At 39.7% G+C, this 19,521-nt stretch overlaps 1 protein-coding gene across 3 annotated transcripts in view; it reads right to left on the bottom strand.

Annotated features, from left to right (window-relative positions):
* prkdc (protein kinase, DNA-activated, catalytic subunit) overlaps window positions 1-19,521 on the bottom strand; it is a 248,835-nt gene that overhangs the window by 114,924 nt on the left and 114,390 nt on the right. For all 3 annotated transcript variants that reach the window (XM_043688290.2, XM_043688291.2, XM_087986422.1), the window contains 7 exons: window positions 15,845-15,910; window positions 15,346-15,418; window positions 11,584-11,732; window positions 7,406-7,546; window positions 3,803-3,922; window positions 2,737-2,880; window positions 237-388 (listed from right to left, as the gene is read on the bottom strand). In XM_043688290.2, the coding sequence (XP_043544225.2) occupies window positions 237-388; window positions 2,737-2,880; window positions 3,803-3,922; window positions 7,406-7,546; window positions 11,584-11,732; window positions 15,346-15,418; window positions 15,845-15,910 (845 nt within the window). The remainder of the gene's footprint in view (window positions 1-236; window positions 389-2,736; window positions 2,881-3,802; window positions 3,923-7,405; window positions 7,547-11,583; window positions 11,733-15,345; window positions 15,419-15,844; window positions 15,911-19,521) is intronic.

The raw sequence follows: 19,521 nt of genomic DNA, 5'->3' as shown, positions 1-19,521 counted from the left end.
CCCTTCACTGACTATAAAGTCACTGAGAATTGAAGTTGTAAAAGGCTCTTTACAAATGTTAACTTTTTAAAAAAAATTGGTGGCTCAAAAATAAATCATTGTTTTCTGGCTGAAACTCCACTCTCCAAAATTTTCTACATCTAATTTATTACAGCCTGACCACTGAGAAATATTGCACCATTGTATTCATACATGTAAAAGTCCTGCTAATGGGTAGTCAAATGCAAAACCCATACCTGTAAGGGATGGATAGACAATCCTTCCAGCATTCAACTACTGTTTTAATGATTTCCAGATTGTGTCTGAATACCACCCTTTTCTCGTGAAAACAATTCTTCATCAAAAACTCCAGAAGGCGATTTGCAAGGATCTCATTCTTCAAGTCTCCCTAATAACAGTATTTAAGAATTGACATTTCTTAATTTCAGGCTGCAATATTATCATCAGTGCATACAGCATCAGAGGCCATTTGATCTGCATTGTCCCTGTGCTGACTCTAAAAACTTTCAACATTTCCCACTCCCTTTCCCATGGCCATGCATTTCTTTCTTTTCATATCCAATTTTTTTTCCCCAAGTTACTACTGAATTTATTTTTAAATTAGATTCCCTACAGTATGGAAACAGGCTCTTCAGCCCAACAAGTCCACACCAACCCACCAAGACCCATTCCCCGACCCTATATTTACCCCTGACTAATGCACCAAACACCATTGGCAATTTAGCATGGCCAATTCATCTAACCTGTACATCTTTGGACTGTGGGAGGAAACCGGAGCACCCAGAGGAAACTCACACAGACACTGGGAGAATATGCAAACTCCACACAATCACCCAAGGCTGGAATTGAACCCGGGTCCCTGGCACTGACAGGCAGCAGTGTTAACCACCAAGCCACCGTGCCACCCATTTCCACCACCTTTTGAGGCAGCGCATTCCAGATCAGAACTTGCTCCATAAAATAACTGCTCATCTGGTTATTTTGCCAATTACCATGAATATTTTTTATCTGGTTACTTATCCTTCAACTTGTGGAATTAGTTTTTCCTTGTTTTGTCAATCAAAAGCATGTAGGTGTAGCAGGTGGTTAAGAAGGCAAATGGCATGTTGGGCTTCATTGAGAGAGGTTTTGAGTACAGGAGCAGTTATACAGGGCCTTAGTGAGGTGCAGGCTTGGTCTCCTTTTCTGAGGAAGGATGCTCTTGCTCTCAAAGCAACAACGGTTTACCAGGCTGATTCCAGGAATGATGGGACTGACGTATGAGGAGAGATTGACTAGGTTAGGAGTGTTTATACGAGAGTTCAGATAAAGAAGGGGGACCTCCCAGAGACTTGTACAATTCAAAACAGAACTAGATAGGGTAGAATCAGGGAGGATGTTCTCGACGGAGGGTGTGTCCAGAACCAAGGGTTACAGTCTGAGGATTCAGGATGGGCCATCTAGGACGGAGATGAGGAGACATTTTCTTGACCCAAAATGTGGTCAGCCTTTGGAATTCATTGCCACAGGAAGTAGTTGATACCAAACACTGAATGTACTCAAGAGGCAGCCAGATATAGCACTTGGGGCAAATGGGATCAAAGGTTATGGAGAGAAAGCAGGATTAGGCTACTGAGTTGGACGATCAGCCATGATTGTGATGAAAACTTGAAAGGGTTCAGAAAAGCTTGACAAGGATGCTGCCAGGGAGAGGCTGACTAGGCTAGGGCTATTTTCCCTGGAGCATCAGAGGCTGAGGGGTGACCTTATAAAGATTTATAAAATCATGAGGGGCATAGGTAGGATCAATAGTCAAGATCTTTTCCCTGGGGTGGGGGAGTCCAGAACTAGAGGACATAGGCTTGGGGTGAGAGGGGAGAGATATAAAAGAGATCTAAGGGACAACTTTTTCATGCAGAGGGTGGTGTGTGTATGGAATGAGCTGCCAGAGGAAGTGGTGGAGGATAGTACAATTACAGCATTTAAAAGGCATCTGTATGGGTATATGAATAGGAAGGGTTTGAAAGGATCAGGGCCAATTGCTGGCAAACGGAACGAGATCAGGGTAGGATATTTGGTCGGCATGGACCAAAGGGTCTGTTTCCTTGTTGTACATCTCTATGACTCTATGAATGACTAAGCAGACTTGAATGGCTAAATGGCCTCCTCCAGCTTCTATCTTCTAAGTTGTATCTGTCTATGTATGTAAAACCCTTCATAATTTTGAATCCCTTTACTAAACTTCTCTTTAAATGCCTCTTCCTTAAGCAAGTGAAGTCCAGTTGCTCCATGTAACTGAACTCTGGGACACTACTTTCCTGAAATTACAGATGCGATTATTGCGCATCTACTATGCCACAAAGGAAGAGAATAGGAACAGGGATACTGATAAATATAGTCACAAACAGGTACTGCTTTAAAAACCGAATGAATTTGATGGATTTGGTCAGATTTGTACAGATTGCGAATGCTGACTTATTTTGACATTAATAATCAAATTGCAGCAAACGATGAGTTAGTTTGGCCAATCAAATGCTAAATGCAGTGAGATTGTTAGTTCTTTACTATGGTGATCAATTCTATTCCTACGTCCTTGCTCTTTTTTTTGTATCCTTCCATATATTTCCTTTCCAAATGTAGCTCAGAACTTAATACAAGAAATTGTAACTTAGGATTTTTGAAGTCAATGACATGGAAACTAAAATATCTCTTTCTTGACATAAACATAATGAGACAGATCCAAAGGCTAACCTGTACCTTTGGAGTGGCCACACTTAGCCAAGATAGAACTGTAACGACAATTTCCACAACCATGTAGTGAATGCCATCACCTCCATTATTGCCTGAAACTACTAGTTGCAGAAGGGGCCCCAACCATTCCTTGGCATATGGTTGGAATATCTACAAAGAAATATAGTTATTCGCATTCGCTCAAATTCAGATGAACTCTTTCATACCAGAATAATACTTATTGAAACTTGTCTTGCACATCATAATTATATTTAATGAAATCCTCAACTCTCATTAAAATATCGAGGAAAAGAACATTTTGATAAATTTCTCAGACTGCAACTCTGTGCTTTGAAAGTATATATGTACATCATATGCGAGCAAAAAGAAAAAGAAAATGTGGCTACATATGCCTTGAGAGATTAGGATGTTGCTTGCCAGGTACCTTAAGTTGATGGCGCTGTAAGAAAGAACACAATTACAGCAAAGTCTACTTAGCTTCTATTATAAAAATGGACTGAGGAATCATGATGGTAAAGTTGAAAGTGCAACACATTGATGGATAATTTTAATTATATGGATGACTATTGAGGACCGTTTGGATATCTATTTTATTTTCCAGGGTTCAGTAGCAGTGTTCCTGTGACAAAATTGAATTTACATTATATCCACAAATTTGCTAAACACAACATTAGAATGCAGAAATCTACAACTGACCTATGGAAAATAAACCAAAAAACAATTACTGTTCAGTGACAATGATCTGCAGACCAAGTTTTTGAGATTAAGTATTATAATGCCAGAGTTATTCCTATGATTTATTGGTCTTGACCGTTAATCAGATGTTCTGTGTGAATGTCAAACAGTGCCTTGCAGAAAGCAGGAGAAACAAAGTGCCGAAGAGAAGTGAACCTGATATATATTTGAGTAACTGACTGCAGGTTGTTCAAGGGTATAGGAAAAGACTGGAGTTAGCTTGTCCAGCCAACTTGATAAACAGACCAAGTAAATCTCAAAACAGTGAATCAAAGAATTTCATATTAAAACAAATATATAAATAAACACAAGTTAAAAGAGCTAATAAACTTAGGACCTCTTCAGTGTTAACAATAAGCTTTGCAATGAAGAGTCGGATATTTAACGGTGTTGCAGAATTTCCTAACTTTCCATGCAGAAATTTCATCCATGGTGGAAATTCATGTGGGGTTTTCCCCTGCAATAGAAAGATTACAAGAAAATAACTTGAATGTTAAATCCAAGAATACAAGTTTTCAATTTTTTACCATAGCAACAAAATTATAAAGTAATAATTAAATTATTCATCCCTATGTTAGTTTGGCTTAGTTGGTATCTCCCCTGTCTCAGTCAGAGGTTGCGAATTTTGTGAAAACCTGAGCAGAAAAGCTAGGTTGGGGTGGACATGTTTCAGAGATTCTGAAATTTGTTTTCAGGATGTGGGCAAGACTGGCTAGCATTTATTGTCCACGTTTAGTTTCCTAGAGGGTAGTTTAGAGCTAACCATGTTGCTGTAATCTGAAGTCACATGTAAGCTCAACCTGGGAAGGATGGCAGAATTCCTTCCTGAAGGACATTAGCTTTTGTGACAATCATAAGACCATAGGACAGAGAAGTAGTAGGCCACATACCCCATTGAGTCGGCTTTGCCATTAATGAGAACATGACGGATTTAATAATCCTTAATTCCACTTTCCTGCCTTTGCCCCATAACCTTTGATTCCCATACTGATTATAAATCTGTGTATCTCAGCCTTGAATATACTTTATGACTCCTCTACAGCCTCTAAGGTCATACAGTCCAGAAATTTGCTATCCTCTGAGAGAAGAAATTCCTCCTTAGCTCCAACTTAAATATGTGAACCATTATTCTGAGATTATGCCTTCTGGTCCTCGACTCTCCTGTGAGGGGAAAGCACTGTTCCACATCTATCCTGTCAGGCCCCCCTAAGAATCTTCTCGTTTCAATGAGACCGCCTCTCATTCTTCTAAATATCAATCCAGCCCAACCTACTCAGCCTCTCCTCATAATTGAATTGAATTGAGTTTAATTTATTGTCACGTGTACCGAGGCACAGTGAAAGGCTTTGTCTTGCGAGCAATGTGGGCAAAACACAGAGTTAAGTAGCACAGATAAGTAAATAATAAGTAAACAGTGGCAAACACAAAAAACACAGGTTTAAGTGAATGTTAAGAGTTTGAGAGTCCATTCAATCTGCTAACAACAGTAGGGTAGAAACTGTTTCAAAACCGGCTGGTGTGTGTGCTCAGGCTTCTGGACCTTCTCCCCGATGGTAGAGGTTGTAGAAAAGCATTGCCAGGGTGGGATGGGATCTTTGAGAATGCGGACGGCCTTTCCTTAACAGCGAGCCTGGTGGATGGATTCTATAGATGGGAGGTTGGCCTTTGTGATTGTCTGAGCTAAGTTCACCACTCTCTGTAACCATCTCCAATCTTGAATGGTACAGTTGCCATACGAGGTAGTGATACATCTAAACAGAATGCTCTTGAAGGCGCACCTACAAAAATTGGCAAGGGTATTCGCTGTCATGCCAAATTCCCTCAGCTGCCTGAGGAAGAAGAGACGTTGTTGGGCCTTTGTAATCAGTGCGTCCACACAGAGTCCAAGAAAGCTTGTTGCGGATGACCACTCCCAGGAGCTTGACACTCTCCACTCATTCCACCTCTGTGCTGTTAATGTGTAGGGGGCATTAGTAACATCCCGCCGAAAGTCAATAATGAGTTCCTTGGTTTTGCCGGCATTGAGAGCTATTTTGTTCTCAGTGCACCATTTTTCCATGTCTTCCACCTCACGTCTGTAGTCTGTTTTGTTGCCATCTGAGATTCGATCAACTATGGTGGTGTCATCAGCGAACTCGTAAATGGAATTAGTCTAGTATTTGGTGACACAGTCATGGGTATACAGTGAGTACAGTAGGGGGCTGAGTACACACCTCTGGGGGGCTCCAATGTTGAGTGTTAGTGAGGATGAAATATTGTCCCCAGTCTTCACTGATTGTGGCCTGTGGGTCAGGAAACTGAGAATCTAGTTGCAGAGAGTGGGGCTTAGTCAGAGATCACTAAGTTTAGTAGTCAGTCTCGAGGGGATAATAGTGTTGAAGGCTGAACTGTAGTCAATGAGTTGGATTCTTACGTAGCTTTTGCCTGAAAACCGGGGAAGAAACACGGCATTGTGGTTGGAGCTCCCGAAATGAGGGCAGGGGATGGAGTGGTAGGCATCTTTCACAGTGGTGTAGCAGTGGTCGAAAATGTTTAGGCCCCTGGTGGGACGGTAATGTTCTGGTGATACTTGGGCAACACCTTCCTTAGGTTGGTTTGATTGAAGTTGCCAGTTACAATAAACATGGCCTCGGGGTGTTCCGTCTCCAGGGTGTCCGTGGTGGAATATAGCACATCCAGAGCTTCCTCAACCTTTACTTGCTTGTAATTAACAGCCCTGCTAAATAGTAGTGTTCAGATGTGTGGCATTAGCTTTTTGTTAATTTAAATTTCACCATGCTCCTAGAATACTTACTAGGGTCTGGATTCCTAGTCCAGTGACATCACCACAAATGCTACCACCTCCTCTGATGAAGGGACATTAAGGTGAAATCACTTATGTTGTTTCTCTCCCACTTTGTTTTTATATTTGATTTCCAGCACTCAAAGCATTTTGCCTTTGTATTAACTGGTCATTATCTCAGTTGCTGTGCGTAGGACCTTACTGAATACAAACTGGCTGCTGATATTTGTCTACTTTGAATACACTTCAAACGTAATTAATTGGCAGTGAGGTGCTTTAAGGAAGACTTGTGGCCTTGGAATGTGAATTATTCTCTTTTTCTTTATTTAGATAAACAGATTTGATTTTTAAAAAATTCTTGGATAAATAAGCAAGGTGAAATTTGATTCACATTGCACTGTTTCAAGCAGCACAAGGCAGACTGTTTCCACTTCCTGCAAGTAGACAGTAGTTCCACTACCTATGAAAGCTTCACGAAATGAACAAATGAGGAATATGGCAGGAAGTGCCTCACAGCAATTGGGACCAAGGTTCAATTCCAGCCTTGGATGATGCATATGGAATTTGCACGTTCTCCCTGTGTTGGCGTGGATTTTTACAGGTGGTTTCTTCCCACAGCTGCCTCACAGCACCAGGATCCCAGGTTCGATTCCAGCCCTGGGTGACTACCTGTGTGGATTTGCACATTCTCCCTGTGTCTGCATGGGTTTCCTCCGGGTACTCCAGTTTCCTCCTACAGTCCAAAGATGTGCAGGTCAGGTGAATTGTCCATGCTAAATTGCCCATAGTGTTAGGTGCATTAGTCAGACAGAAATAAGTCTGAGTGGGTTACTCTTTGGAGGGACAGTGTGGACTGGTTGGGCCGAAGGGCCTGTTTCTAATCTTACATTCCCTTTTAGTGTACAGGGTACGCAGACTAGGTGGATCAGCCAGGGGCTAGAGAGACAGAATAGGGATGGGGTCTGAATGGGATGCTCTTTAGACAGACAGTGCAAATGCGATGGGACATCTGTTTGCACTGTAGGAATTCTATGATTCTAAATTACTCCCTTGCAACATTTTAGCAGCCTGTATGAGATTGAATACTTTTTTCCCTATCGTATGTGTGTGCCATATATAACAGTAAATGTAATAGCTGTTTTCCAATTGTTTCCTCACCTCCTCAACTTTAGGTGTAATGTTAGTCTTCTGCATGTGTTTAATTAAAGCAGTCATGGTTGCCATACATTCATGTTGATTCATCTCATCCATCTCGAGTTCCACAATGTCATTCAGCATGATATTTGACTCTGTCCACTCCTGCAGGAATAGAGAAGTACTTTGTGAGGCATTAAACATTCCAAATTGTTGTTATTTTAATACCACCATAATTAAAACCACTTTTCCAAAAATGCATGAAATGGAATCAAAAGGATGGCATGAATGAAAATTCACCTTTTCAACTTCTGACTTGCCATTAAACAATAGATTGCGTTCAAACAGTTCCTGTCATATGATGGTTTAAGTTTGATGCGATTCAGTTGTAGAACATTGGAAACAACCATTTGAAGATTAATTGTGGGGCTGGTGTCGTTGTGCCCGAAACGTCGAATCTTCTGTTCCCTAGATGCTGCCTGACCTGCTGTGCTGTTCCAGCAATAAAGTTTCAGGGCTGGTGTCGTGCAACTGTAAAGCCGCCACCCCTAGATTGAGAAGTCTGGGTTCAAGTCCCACCTGCTTCAGAGGTGTATAATGACATCTCTGAACAGGCTGATTAGAAAAATAGGTTAAATGAGGAAAAAAAGGTAAATTGTTCACAGGTCAATGACAAGCATTCATGGACGACAGTGAAGGTTGAAAGTAAGCATATTCCATTAAAGAAAAAGGGTAGCTCTAACAAATTCAGAATTCCTTAGATGTCAAAGAAGTTAAAGAGTGGTTAAGATAAAATGAAATCTTACAATATTGCTCAAAATTCCAGAAACTCAGGATTATAAGAAGTAGAGATGAAACGAAATGCAAAAGGATATTAAGAAAGTGAAGAGACAGCATGAAAAAATGTAAATAAAGTCAAGGAAAATTTGAAGATTTTTTTATAAATAGTAAAATGTGAGAAATGGATAGACTGAGTAATTACAGTAGTCAGGGTAATGTCAGCAGTAAGAAATATTCTGAGGGACATTACCCAAATGGTCTACCACACGTCCTGAGACTGCGTTCCCTAGTTCTGGGAACACATCCTCTCCTACATCTGGTCTGTCCAGTCCTGCTAGAATTTTATAAGTTTCAACCAGATCCCATCTCATCCTTCTAAACTTTATTGAATACAGGCCCAATCGACTCAATGTTGCCACGTAGAACAATTCTGCCATCCCCAATATCAGCCCCATGAATCTCCATCGAGGGTAACTATATCTTTTTCCTTTCCTAAGCACGGAAACCATAACTGCACTCAATTCTCCAGGTGTGGTCTCACTAAGGCCCTGTAATACTGCATAACACATCCCTATTTCTCATCTCAAATGCTCTTGTAATGAAGGCCAATTTACCATTGACCTTCCAATCTGCTTGCTGCGCTTATCTGTCAATTTTCATTGACTAGTGTGCAGGAACACCCAGATCCCTTCATACATTCACATTTCCCAATACATCATTTAAATAATACTCATCCTTTCTGTTTTTCACACTGAAGGGTATAACTTCACATTGTTTTGCATCTAACATGTGTATATCCATTCACAACATGTCGAGATCATCTTGAAATCTCCTTGCATTCTCCTCACAACTCTCAATCCCACACAGTTATGTGAAATCACCAAACCTGCTGCATTTGTTTCTCCTATCCAGGTCATTTATATCTATTAGGAACATCCAGGATCCGAAGGACTGATTCTTGTGGTACCCTACTGGTTACTGCCTGCCACTTGGAAAATGTCCCATTTATTCTCACTCTTTTTCTGTCTGTCAACTATTTCTCAATCCATGTCAATATATTATCCCTATCCTATGTGCCTTGTGAGGCAAGTAGGACTGGTGTAGATAGTAGTGTATATTTTGACAGTACAGATTCAATGGCCTGAAGGGCCTCTTCTGTACTGTATGATTCCATCAATGATTTGGGCTTGAACAGAAGGATTACGATTAAGAAATCTGTAGAAAAAGAATTGTCTGTGTGAAATGAAGTCGATATCTGGACACTGCAGGATGATATCAATGACAAGACAGGTTAATGGAACAGTTAGAAATGGACTTCAAATAAATGACAGGACACTGAAGTGTAGGAGACCAGAGGGCAATGTCCACTGATCTCAAAAAATGACTAGACAGGTCAACAACATGGTGGAAAGGCACAGTATACTTAATTTTATTAGCTGAGGCACAGAAAACAGGAGCTGGGAACTGTAATAAATCACTAGCTAGGAATATTGGCAAGCTGTGTGTAGTGCTGGTCACCACACTGTATTAAAGATGTGATTGCCCTAAAAAGCACAGAATGGTTAAGAGGATGTTGACGAGACTGCAGAATGTTAGTTATGAGGAAGGCTTTAACAGAGAATAATTGCTTTCTTTGGAACACAGGAAACTGAGACTTAATTGAAGCATATAAAATTATGATGATCAAGATAGAATGGATAGAATCCTTTTAGTTGAGGGATCCAGAATCAGGGGGCAAGGATTTAGGGTTAGAGTTAGGAGATTAAAGACAACGTTTGATGGAAACATTTCCATCCAAAGAATGATGGGGAACCTGTAATTCACTGCCTTAAGGTGGTGGAGGAGAAGCTCTGATTACATTTATAAAGCACTTGGATGTGCTACAGACTATGGACAAGAGCCAGAAAGGGAGGCCAGGCTAGATGGTCACTTATGGTCAGCAAGGGCACAATAGGCAGAATGACTGTCTTCCAGCTTAAAGATTTCTGTGATTCAGCAAAACAAAAAGCAGTTCTGTCAGCTTTGGTCAGGTCCCTCTTTCTCACTTAACATGGACATAACAGGTAACAATGGAAAAATAAAGAATAGTCTCCTATTAAACAGTCATGGCAGTTGGATTATGTAATTAATCACATGACCATAATAAAAACACATCAACAAATGTTCATCACTCAACAATCTTCACAAACAAAACCAACCCCATGAATTTATTTTGAGGGTTCCTTCAAGCACAGAACTCTTTTTTTCATGTGTGGGACCAGGTTTAGGCAATAATGTTGCACGAATGAATGCAAATTACGCGGCACACACCATGCAACTAGAGTGACAGGAAATACTTCATACACTGGTTTGTGGGATTACTATAGCACAAATAGATAAAGTCTTCCCATGTCTTGTTAAAAAATTTAACTTCTACTTGAAGGAAATCAAGAGATTGGGTAGAAATACTGTGTTTGCTGCCACCTCAACTTTCAGGGGGCACTCTCATTGCCGATGTAGTTGCAGTCTATGACTTGAGCACAGCAAGACATGTATAGTGCCATCATAATCAAACATTATTTCATGTAGCAGTCAAATGCCCCTGAAATAAACTGCAAAATTTTTGATCCAGATCAGCAGTTGGACAGAGTCCTTAGAGCCTCATTCGCTGACTTATGCCCTCAGCAAAGTGGTGAACTGGGCAGTGAAGGAAGCAGTGAGGAATATGGCCAGCAATAAGAAAGGAAGATCAGGACAGGCAGCAGGATGCCGAACGAGAGGCACACTACTTCCAGTTCTGGCTGCAGTGTGATCTGTGTGCACAATGAGACTCAACGCACCGACTCTGTTTAGGTACATTGGCTAGAGACACACCAAGGTAGGAAAGTGAAACTGCAGCAAACAAATGGCAGAACTGGGTGAAGAGATTTTTATTTTCTTTATGGTGTCATGGGATTTAGGCATTACTGGCAAGATCAGTGCCTATCCCTAACTGTCCTGGAAATTAGTTGATTGCTAAGCCATTTCAGAGCACTGTTAAAGGCTGAATGATATTTGTCATATTGAATGCCAAAATAAGCTTTAGGTGGGACAGGAGGACAAATGGCTTACTCCTCCTGTTGTTTATGATCTTATTGGCCCATTCAATTTATATCACTAATATGAACTTAAACACGTTAGGGCCTGTCAGTATGCGTGAGAACATGAAGGAGGTGACTGCAGGCAGATTACAGAGACGTCATCCAAGAGGGTGAAAGATAATGTTAGAAAATATCACACTGAAAATGGGAGGCTCCTTCAAGTAACTGAAGTAGAATGTAGAAGACTGTGAGGTGTGGAGAAATGAGAACATGGTCTGTCCTTATGCAGATTATCATTACTACATGTTCAACCAAAACAACTACATTCTTGATAATCACTTCAAACATGAAATAAATAATTACCGTTTTTCTGGTACGAAGTACAGACACTTTGGGATCTTGTGAACTATATGAGAAGCTCTGGACGCCTGTAGAGAAGTCAAACTGACTCATTTCCTCACTGAGGCTACTGTCTACCATGTATGACTGCGATGACAAATAGTGGGGTTCATCTGGATAAAGAGAAGAGTCACCAACACAGGTAAGATTTAGTCATGTCACAAAATTATGTAAGTTCCATTTTGGCAATGCAGTAGAAAATCTACTTCTCCAACTGGCTGTACTCTTGCTCGCATTTCTCATTCTTTGTTTAGTGATGTCTATGAAATTAGTAATGTGTTTTTCTTCTCCTCACTGGACAGAAGCCAACTCCTCTCCATATTGCTTCATGAAGGGAAACAAAACAAGCTGAGCTGCATTTTACATTATGACAACAATCAACACTTTTCCGTTGACTTGTAGGAACTAAGTTAATCGAGACATTGGATAATCCCAGCTTTTCTATTCCCAAAAATTGTAAACTCTGTGTATCTCCTGATACACACTGATGCAATTTAATGCAACATCAAGTTATGCCCTGCATTAAGCTACTTTGTTAGAGAAAAAAAAGTGAAAAATATACACATAAAAGAAACCTTGAAGAATTTATCATGTTGAGATTATTCATATTCAGAGTTCAGAAGAGAGATAGACTATGTAACAGCTCTCTGCAGATGATTATTCAATGCTGACTGGACATGATAAATGCCTCATCAATTGTGGCATTCTTGGTGTTGTGAGATAGGCTATGGAGCTCTCTGATCTTCTTTACTATTTACATAGAATTAATATAAAGCATAAGAAAAGGTAATTTGGTCCAACTAGTCTATATTAGTGTGTATCCTGTGTCCAAGTTTCCTTCCATTTTACTTACTTGATAGAACCCGATGAATATATTCTTATATTCCCTATTCCCTTATGTGTCTAACTAGTTTCTTCCTAAAAGCAGGGGAGATGGTGGTATAGCAGTAATATCACTGGGCTAATCCAGAAGCCCAGGCTAATAATCTGGGGACATGGTTCAAAGTCCACCACAGCAGCTGGGAGAACATAAATTTAACCAATTAATCTGGACCAAATAGAAGCAATAAGTCTAAAGCCAGTTCACTAATACCTTTGAGGTAAAGATGCTGACCTTCCTTCAGGGAAGTAAATATGGTAATTTTACTTGGTCTGACTTGCATTTTATACCTGATTGCTTTTAGAAATAGCTTGGAAAGTAATTCAGTTCAAGAGTAATTAGGCAAGGAGGAGCTACAGGAGTGTGTAAAAGACAAAATGAGTGTGAATGTTGAGGAGTGACATACGTATAAAATAAGTGGTAAGTGTAAATATGAAAATTAGTACTGCAACTAGGCCAGCTTGCTGAGGGAAAAGCCATGCAATCAATGGGGATGGGGGGGGCCGCAGGATTGAAATTAAAATGGAAGAATATGTTCGTGATCTGGAGTTTTTTAGCTCAATGTTGATTCTTAAAGGGTATAAAATGCCCAAGTGAAAAACGAGGTGTCATCGTTCCAGGTGCTTTGGGCTTCAAACTTAAAATAGAAATATCAGCATGAGCGCAAGATGGTTTATTAAAATGGTAAGCAATTGGAAAGTCAGGATTATTTCTATTTCTATGGACAGAGCAGAAGTATTCTACAAAGCAGCCATGCAGTCTGGATCTGATCACATCAAAGTAAAGGTGAATGCATTGTGAGCAGCGAATACAATAGATTGAAAGAGATACAAATAACCTCTTTCACCTGGAAGGTGTGTGTGGAACCTGGAACAGTGATGACGGAGAAGGTGAATGAGCAAGTGTCACTTCTTCTGTATCACATGGGGAGATGCACGTGGCAGTGAGAGGCTGTGTTAGGAGTGATGGAGGGATGGAGCAAGGTTTCACAGAGGTAATGGTCCCTGTGGAATACTGACAAGGAAGGGGAGGAAAAAATGCATTTGATAGTGGTATCCTTCTGGAGGTGGTGGAAAGAATGATTCTTTGAATGTAGAAGTTAGTGAAATGGCAAACGAAGCCAAGGAGATCCCAATCGTTGTTCTGGAGAGAGAACCAAAGTGCAGGAAATGGGTTGGATATGGATAGGGCCCCCTCAACCACAATGGGTGGCAACTCTCGATCAAGTAGAAGAAGGTAATGTCAAAAGTACCTCATCAGAAGGTGGCACAATCAGAACAGATGTGATGAAGCAACTGGAGAATGGATAGGAATCTTTGCAGTACAAAGGGGTGCACATGAGATGATATAAGTAACTGTGGGAGTCGGTGGATTTGTAATGAATACTAGTGGACACCCCATCCCAAAAATGGAATCAATGAAGTAAAGGAAGGGAATAGAGGCTTCGGAGATTGGCAAGGTGAGAGAAGCATGGAAATTAGAAGCAAAACTGACTAATTATTACAATTCCAAATAGGAAAAGGAAGCAACAGAAATGACATAATTGATGTGCAGTGAAAGAGTTGTGAATGGGGGCCCAAGCTGGACTGAAACAAAGAATGCCCCACAAAGACACAGAAACCATTGGGGCCCATCTATATACCCATAATGACTTTGACTTGGAGAAAATGAGACGAGCTAAAGAATTTGTTCAAAGTCAGTATGAGCTCAGACAGGTGAAGGAGTGTAGTGGTGGACGGGGACTATTTTGGCCTCCTTTCAAGAAAGCTGTGGAGTGTCTCAAGATCATCCCGATTGGGGATGGATGTGTTGAGGAATTATGCAATCATGGTGACTAATAGGCAGCTAGAACCTGAAAATTGTGAATTGTGGAACAGATGTGAAGCATCAGAAGAACATGAAGTGAGAAAAGACTAGAGAAAGGGAGAATAAAAGAGAATCAAGTTGGTAAGAAATGAGGACAGTGGGGCAGAGACAGACTGAAATAATTACTCTCCCAGGGCAGTCCTATTTATGGATTTTGGGACAGTGTAGAAGCAAGATGTACGTGGTTGGAGGATAATGATGTGGAAAGTAGTGGAAGATAGATCATTGGATGAAGTGAAGTCCATAAGAAGCTAAAAATAACAACATAACATTCAATGATAGGGTCATGGATCAGGGGACATAGGAGGGAGTTGGCACTCATCATCCACCCTGGAGATGTCAGCATGCCAGATGACAATAGCACCACTCTCATCAGCAGATTTGATTATAATGTTAGCGATGAACCTGAGAGAGCAGAATGGAGCATATTCAGAGGGAGACAGATTAGAGTGAATGAGAGAGCAGAGGAATTACATTAACAAATTCAGATGCTGACTTTGTCTTAAGGAGGAAAGATAAGAAACCATAACAAGCCATCCGGCAATTCTTCAATGCATCTTCCAACTGATATATAGTGCAACACTGGCAAATTCATTGGATTAGACAGCTGGTCACCGATACCGCTAGGAAATGATGTATATCATTCAAGACTACAATAGCTTTATAAGAAACAAACTAAGGAAAGTGGATGTAAGGACCTGCATTCATAGAGTGCATTGCATTACAAGATCCTTTAAAAACAAGTCAAAGTAGAAATTCTATAAAGAAAAAAAGGTGTTGTATAAGTCTGGTGACAAATGTGAACAGTGATAAGTACAAGTAGACTGGTGCAGTAATCAGGAGTCAGGATGTATGTTAATCCATTGCAATCGAAGATTAAGGCCAATGGAATTGCTCATTTAAAGAAAAGTTATTATTTAGAGGTATCAATTTGTAAATTATCTCAAAACCTAGATTATAATTTGAAATTCCACACAAACCTGAATCTCCCTCTGCTGATTCTCTTGCTTCTTTTCGAATTGCAAAATATCTTCTTTTCTTTTCCACTGGAACCTGAAACAGAATATTTAATTTAACAGGACATTTTAAAAATTGACAGATTTTTTTCCATACCATTTTATACATTTTGCACTTTTGCCCTTCCAGAATGTTTCTTTTGTATACATAAAGTATGGAACCAATTAAATTGGGTTCTTACAAACTGTTTGTACAAGATTCTAGCATGATATTTATAACTAAATGCCACTTTCTTTTTTTTGTTTTTCCAATTTTTAAATTTGTTTCTGTTTTTCATTTGTTTTGCTTCCTTGATCCTAATTTTGTTGGCATTTTTGTTTTTGTTATACACTTCCAATTCCGTTCCTTATTCATCTGCACACCAAGGCCCCCAAGATAAGCATGAAACAGAGACATTTTGACAGAAAATACAGAATCATCCTCCACTCATTCTGCTGAATTGTAATAAGAAATACTACTTACTTCAATCTCCACAGGAAAATTGTACGCACGTTGGATATCAATCAGATTCTCCAAGATAAAGATGTTCTAGGAAAGAAAAATGATTTGTATGTTCCTCCTGATAAGAAGAAGCCATTCCCTGAATGCTTTGACAATTCACAGGAGTCAACAGATTGGTTGACACGTTGAGATTTCTATCCTTAAATGAGTATTTACTGAAATACATTTTAATTCTTTAAACCCTTACCTTTTTCATCCCTTCAACCTTTTAAAGTATCCTAACATTAAAAATATCTCAATTTAGCTTTTACTCATACTTCACTACTCAACCTCACTAGTAGGTCAACAGATCCTTCCTGTTATTTTCCCCTTTCTCTGCTTGTTTCATTTCATTTCTTTCAGCTAGCAGTGCACTTCTCTAGGGGATTAGTTTGTTTCCTGGCTTCTTGTAGTGCCCTATCGTCATTCTCTTCTGGATGCAAACATAGTCTTTCAAGGCAATCTCTCATGTCTTCCACTCTTTCATAAACCTTCCTTTTATCCTTGTCTTATCCATGTCCTTGGTCAAACCCTGCTACATGTTTAACTTTTCCCAGTTCTGATGAAAGGTTGCAAACACAAAACCTTAATGCTGCTTTCCTCCACACATGGAGGTGCCCTAATGTGCTGATTTTGGTTTCCTGCATTTCCTATCAATATTTCAGATTTCCAGCATCCAAAGTATTCTAGTTTATCAACAGATGCATTTATACTTCAGAAATACCAATGTTAACATGTTCATACAGAAAGTATAAAAATCAAATTTTAATACTGATCCAAATCAAGCTGATCTGCTGCAATGTTCACCACTGAAGACGTCATGTAATCTTCTAGGTAAACAAGAGGGGAGTGGTGAACTACATCAAACTATATTGATACAATTCAAGATGCATGTTGAAATTGACAATTCAGGATGCATGCTATTTCAGCATAAACATTTACATGCAAAATGGAAACTGTCACATAAGCTCATCATGCTCAATATACCCTTCCTGTAATTATAAAATGGAAATCACAATGCACAAGATTTATTAGAAGCTTGTTTAAATGTTAGCATCTTCAATATATTAGTATTTGTGCATAGTTAGCCAGAGAATTTGCTGATCTCTAGCAGTACGTTGGGACGTAGCAAGTGTGATACCAATGTCAAGTGCAACAGAGAGAGATCTAGATGTTCTTGTGTATTAAAGTCAAAAAGTTAGCATGCAGATGCAACAAGTAACTAAGACGGCAAACAGAATTTTGGCCTTTATTACTTTGAGTTGGAGTTTAAAAAATAAAGAAGTCTTGTTACAATTATACAGAACAACCTCGACTACCCAAACATCAATTCTCTTAATTTCGGATTTTCTGAATAAGATCTCAAGATCCAGTAAAAACGCTATCCATTTCACAAACAATCTGTTATCCAAACTCTCAGTTGTCTGAACAAAATACTCCCTGCCCATCTTGTTCAGATAATTGAGGTTGTTCTGTCTAGGGTGTTGGTTAGGCTTGTATCTGGAGTACTGTGTACATGTTAAAGACATGATATATTATCACTGAAGGCAGTTCAACCGAGATGTACGAGGCTGATTTCTGCAATGAAGAGATTAACTTCTCAAGACTAGCTAAAAAAGTTAGGCCTTTAATCATTACAGTTTAGAAGAATGAGGGGTATATATTGAACTGTGTATTTCAATAGGAAATATACCTCTCCTTCTCGGGTAGAAGAAGAATAGGGGTACACTTCCTATTGAATATACAGTGATGGGAATTTTAAAGAAGGGGACACATTTACAGAATAAATGACACTCACTTAAAACTGAGGTTAAAGGAATTCTCTGTTCTATTGTCAACTGCCCAAAGTTTATCTGCACAAGATATAATTTAAGTGCTTCCAATTTCACCTCTTGATAAAAGGTGTGAATGATCATCATTTTTATTGGTCTTTTAGTAAAATGAGTTATTGTTTCAAAGTTGAAGGGATCAACTAAAGACTGCATCTCGATGGGTATTTGAACAGGAAGGTTTAGGGCGATATGGGCCAAGTGTTGGCAAATGGGACTAGATTAGGTTGGGATATCTGGTCGGCATGGATGAGTTGGACTGAAGGGTCTGTATCTGTGCTGTACATCTCTGTGACTCTATGACTCTTCTCTCAGTAGTGGATGGTAGCTCTGTCTAATGATTCACCACTCATTGCTTGCAGGTTTGAGAGGAGGTTTCCGCTTTCACAAGAACCCAATTTTTTCAATTAATAGCATTATAGAACTCCCTCAAAACTGAAAATGCTAAAGAAACTCATCAGGTCAAAAGAATAGTCACATTGGACTTAAAACATTACCCTTCTCTATCTCTTCACGGATGCTTCCAGACCTGCTTTGGATAAGAAATAAAGGAGGCATTGCTAGGAAGTTTGCAAATGACAACAAAATTGGTGGTATTGGGGGCAGCGAAGACATCTATGATTACAAAGAGATCTTGATCAATTGGGTCAATAGGCTGAGGAGTGGCAGATGGTGTTTAATTTGGCTAAATATAAGGCATTGTTGTATGATAAAACAAACAAAGGCAGGACTCTCACAATTAATGGTAGGGCCCTGGGTACTTTTGTAGAACAGTGAGACCTTGGGGTTCAGATACATAATTTTTTGAAATGTGGGTCACAGGTAGACAGGGTGGTTAAGAAGGCATTTAGCACGCTTGCCTTCATTGCTCAGACCTTTGAGTATAGGAGTTGAGATGGCATATTGAAGTTGTACAGGACACTGGTGAGGCCTCTTCTGTGTGCAGTTCTGGTTGCCCTGCTATAGGAAGGATATTATTAAATTGGAGAGAGTTTAGAAAAGATTTACCAGAATGAGCTTTAAAAATAGGCTAGATAGACTGGGACATTTTTCACTGGAGCACAGGAGGTTGAGGGATGACCTTGTAGAGGTTTATAAAATCATGAAGGACATAGATAAGGTGAATAGCAAGGGTCTTTTCTCTAGGTGGGAGAGTTCAAAACTAGGAGACATATTTTTAAGGTTAGAGTAGTTTTAAAAAGGACATGAGGGGCAAATTGTTTACACAGAGAATGGTTCCTGTGTGGAATGAACTGCCAGAGGAAGTGGTGGATGCTGGTACAGGTACAGCATTTAAAAGACATTCGGAAGGTACATGAATTGAAAAGATTTGGAGGGATTTGGGTCAAAAGCAGCCAAGTCAGGCTAGTTTAGTTTGGGAGCTTGGACGGTGTGGACTTGTTGGACCAAAGGGTCTGTTTCCATGCTGTAAGACTCTACACTGAGGTTCTCTAGCACATTCCTGTTTTTATTTCAGATCTCCAGCATTTGCAGTTCATTCATCCCTTGACTTCAACTTCAGTTTGAGCTGATTGTGCTGCTTTATTTAACTCAGGCTCAGCCAGCCAATCCAATCAGTCAAGACTTATTAACAATGTCTTCAGATTATCCAAATTCTTAAAGCAAGTTTCAATTAACCAAACATCTGTCTGTGGTGCCAGTTTGATCTTCAATATGGACTGTATTTAGATATTGCTCAAGTCATTGTGCATGAAGGAAAATGCCTGGAACCATTCCCTATAATTATTCCATCTCCTTGACTTCACTTGACTTTTCTATGACTACTGGAGAAGCTATAACATTTACTCCTGTTAAATCATTCCCTAAATG

This window comes from Chiloscyllium plagiosum, unplaced genomic scaffold, assembly GCF_037043375.1.
Source record: "Chiloscyllium plagiosum isolate Xiang-an unplaced genomic scaffold, Cpla_swu_hap1 HiC_scaffold_4, whole genome shotgun sequence".
Taxonomy (NCBI): domain Eukaryota; kingdom Metazoa; phylum Chordata; class Chondrichthyes; order Orectolobiformes; family Hemiscylliidae; genus Chiloscyllium; species Chiloscyllium plagiosum.
Note: the sequence above shows the minus strand (reverse complement) of the source record. Positions and strands in the feature narration are given on the sequence as shown.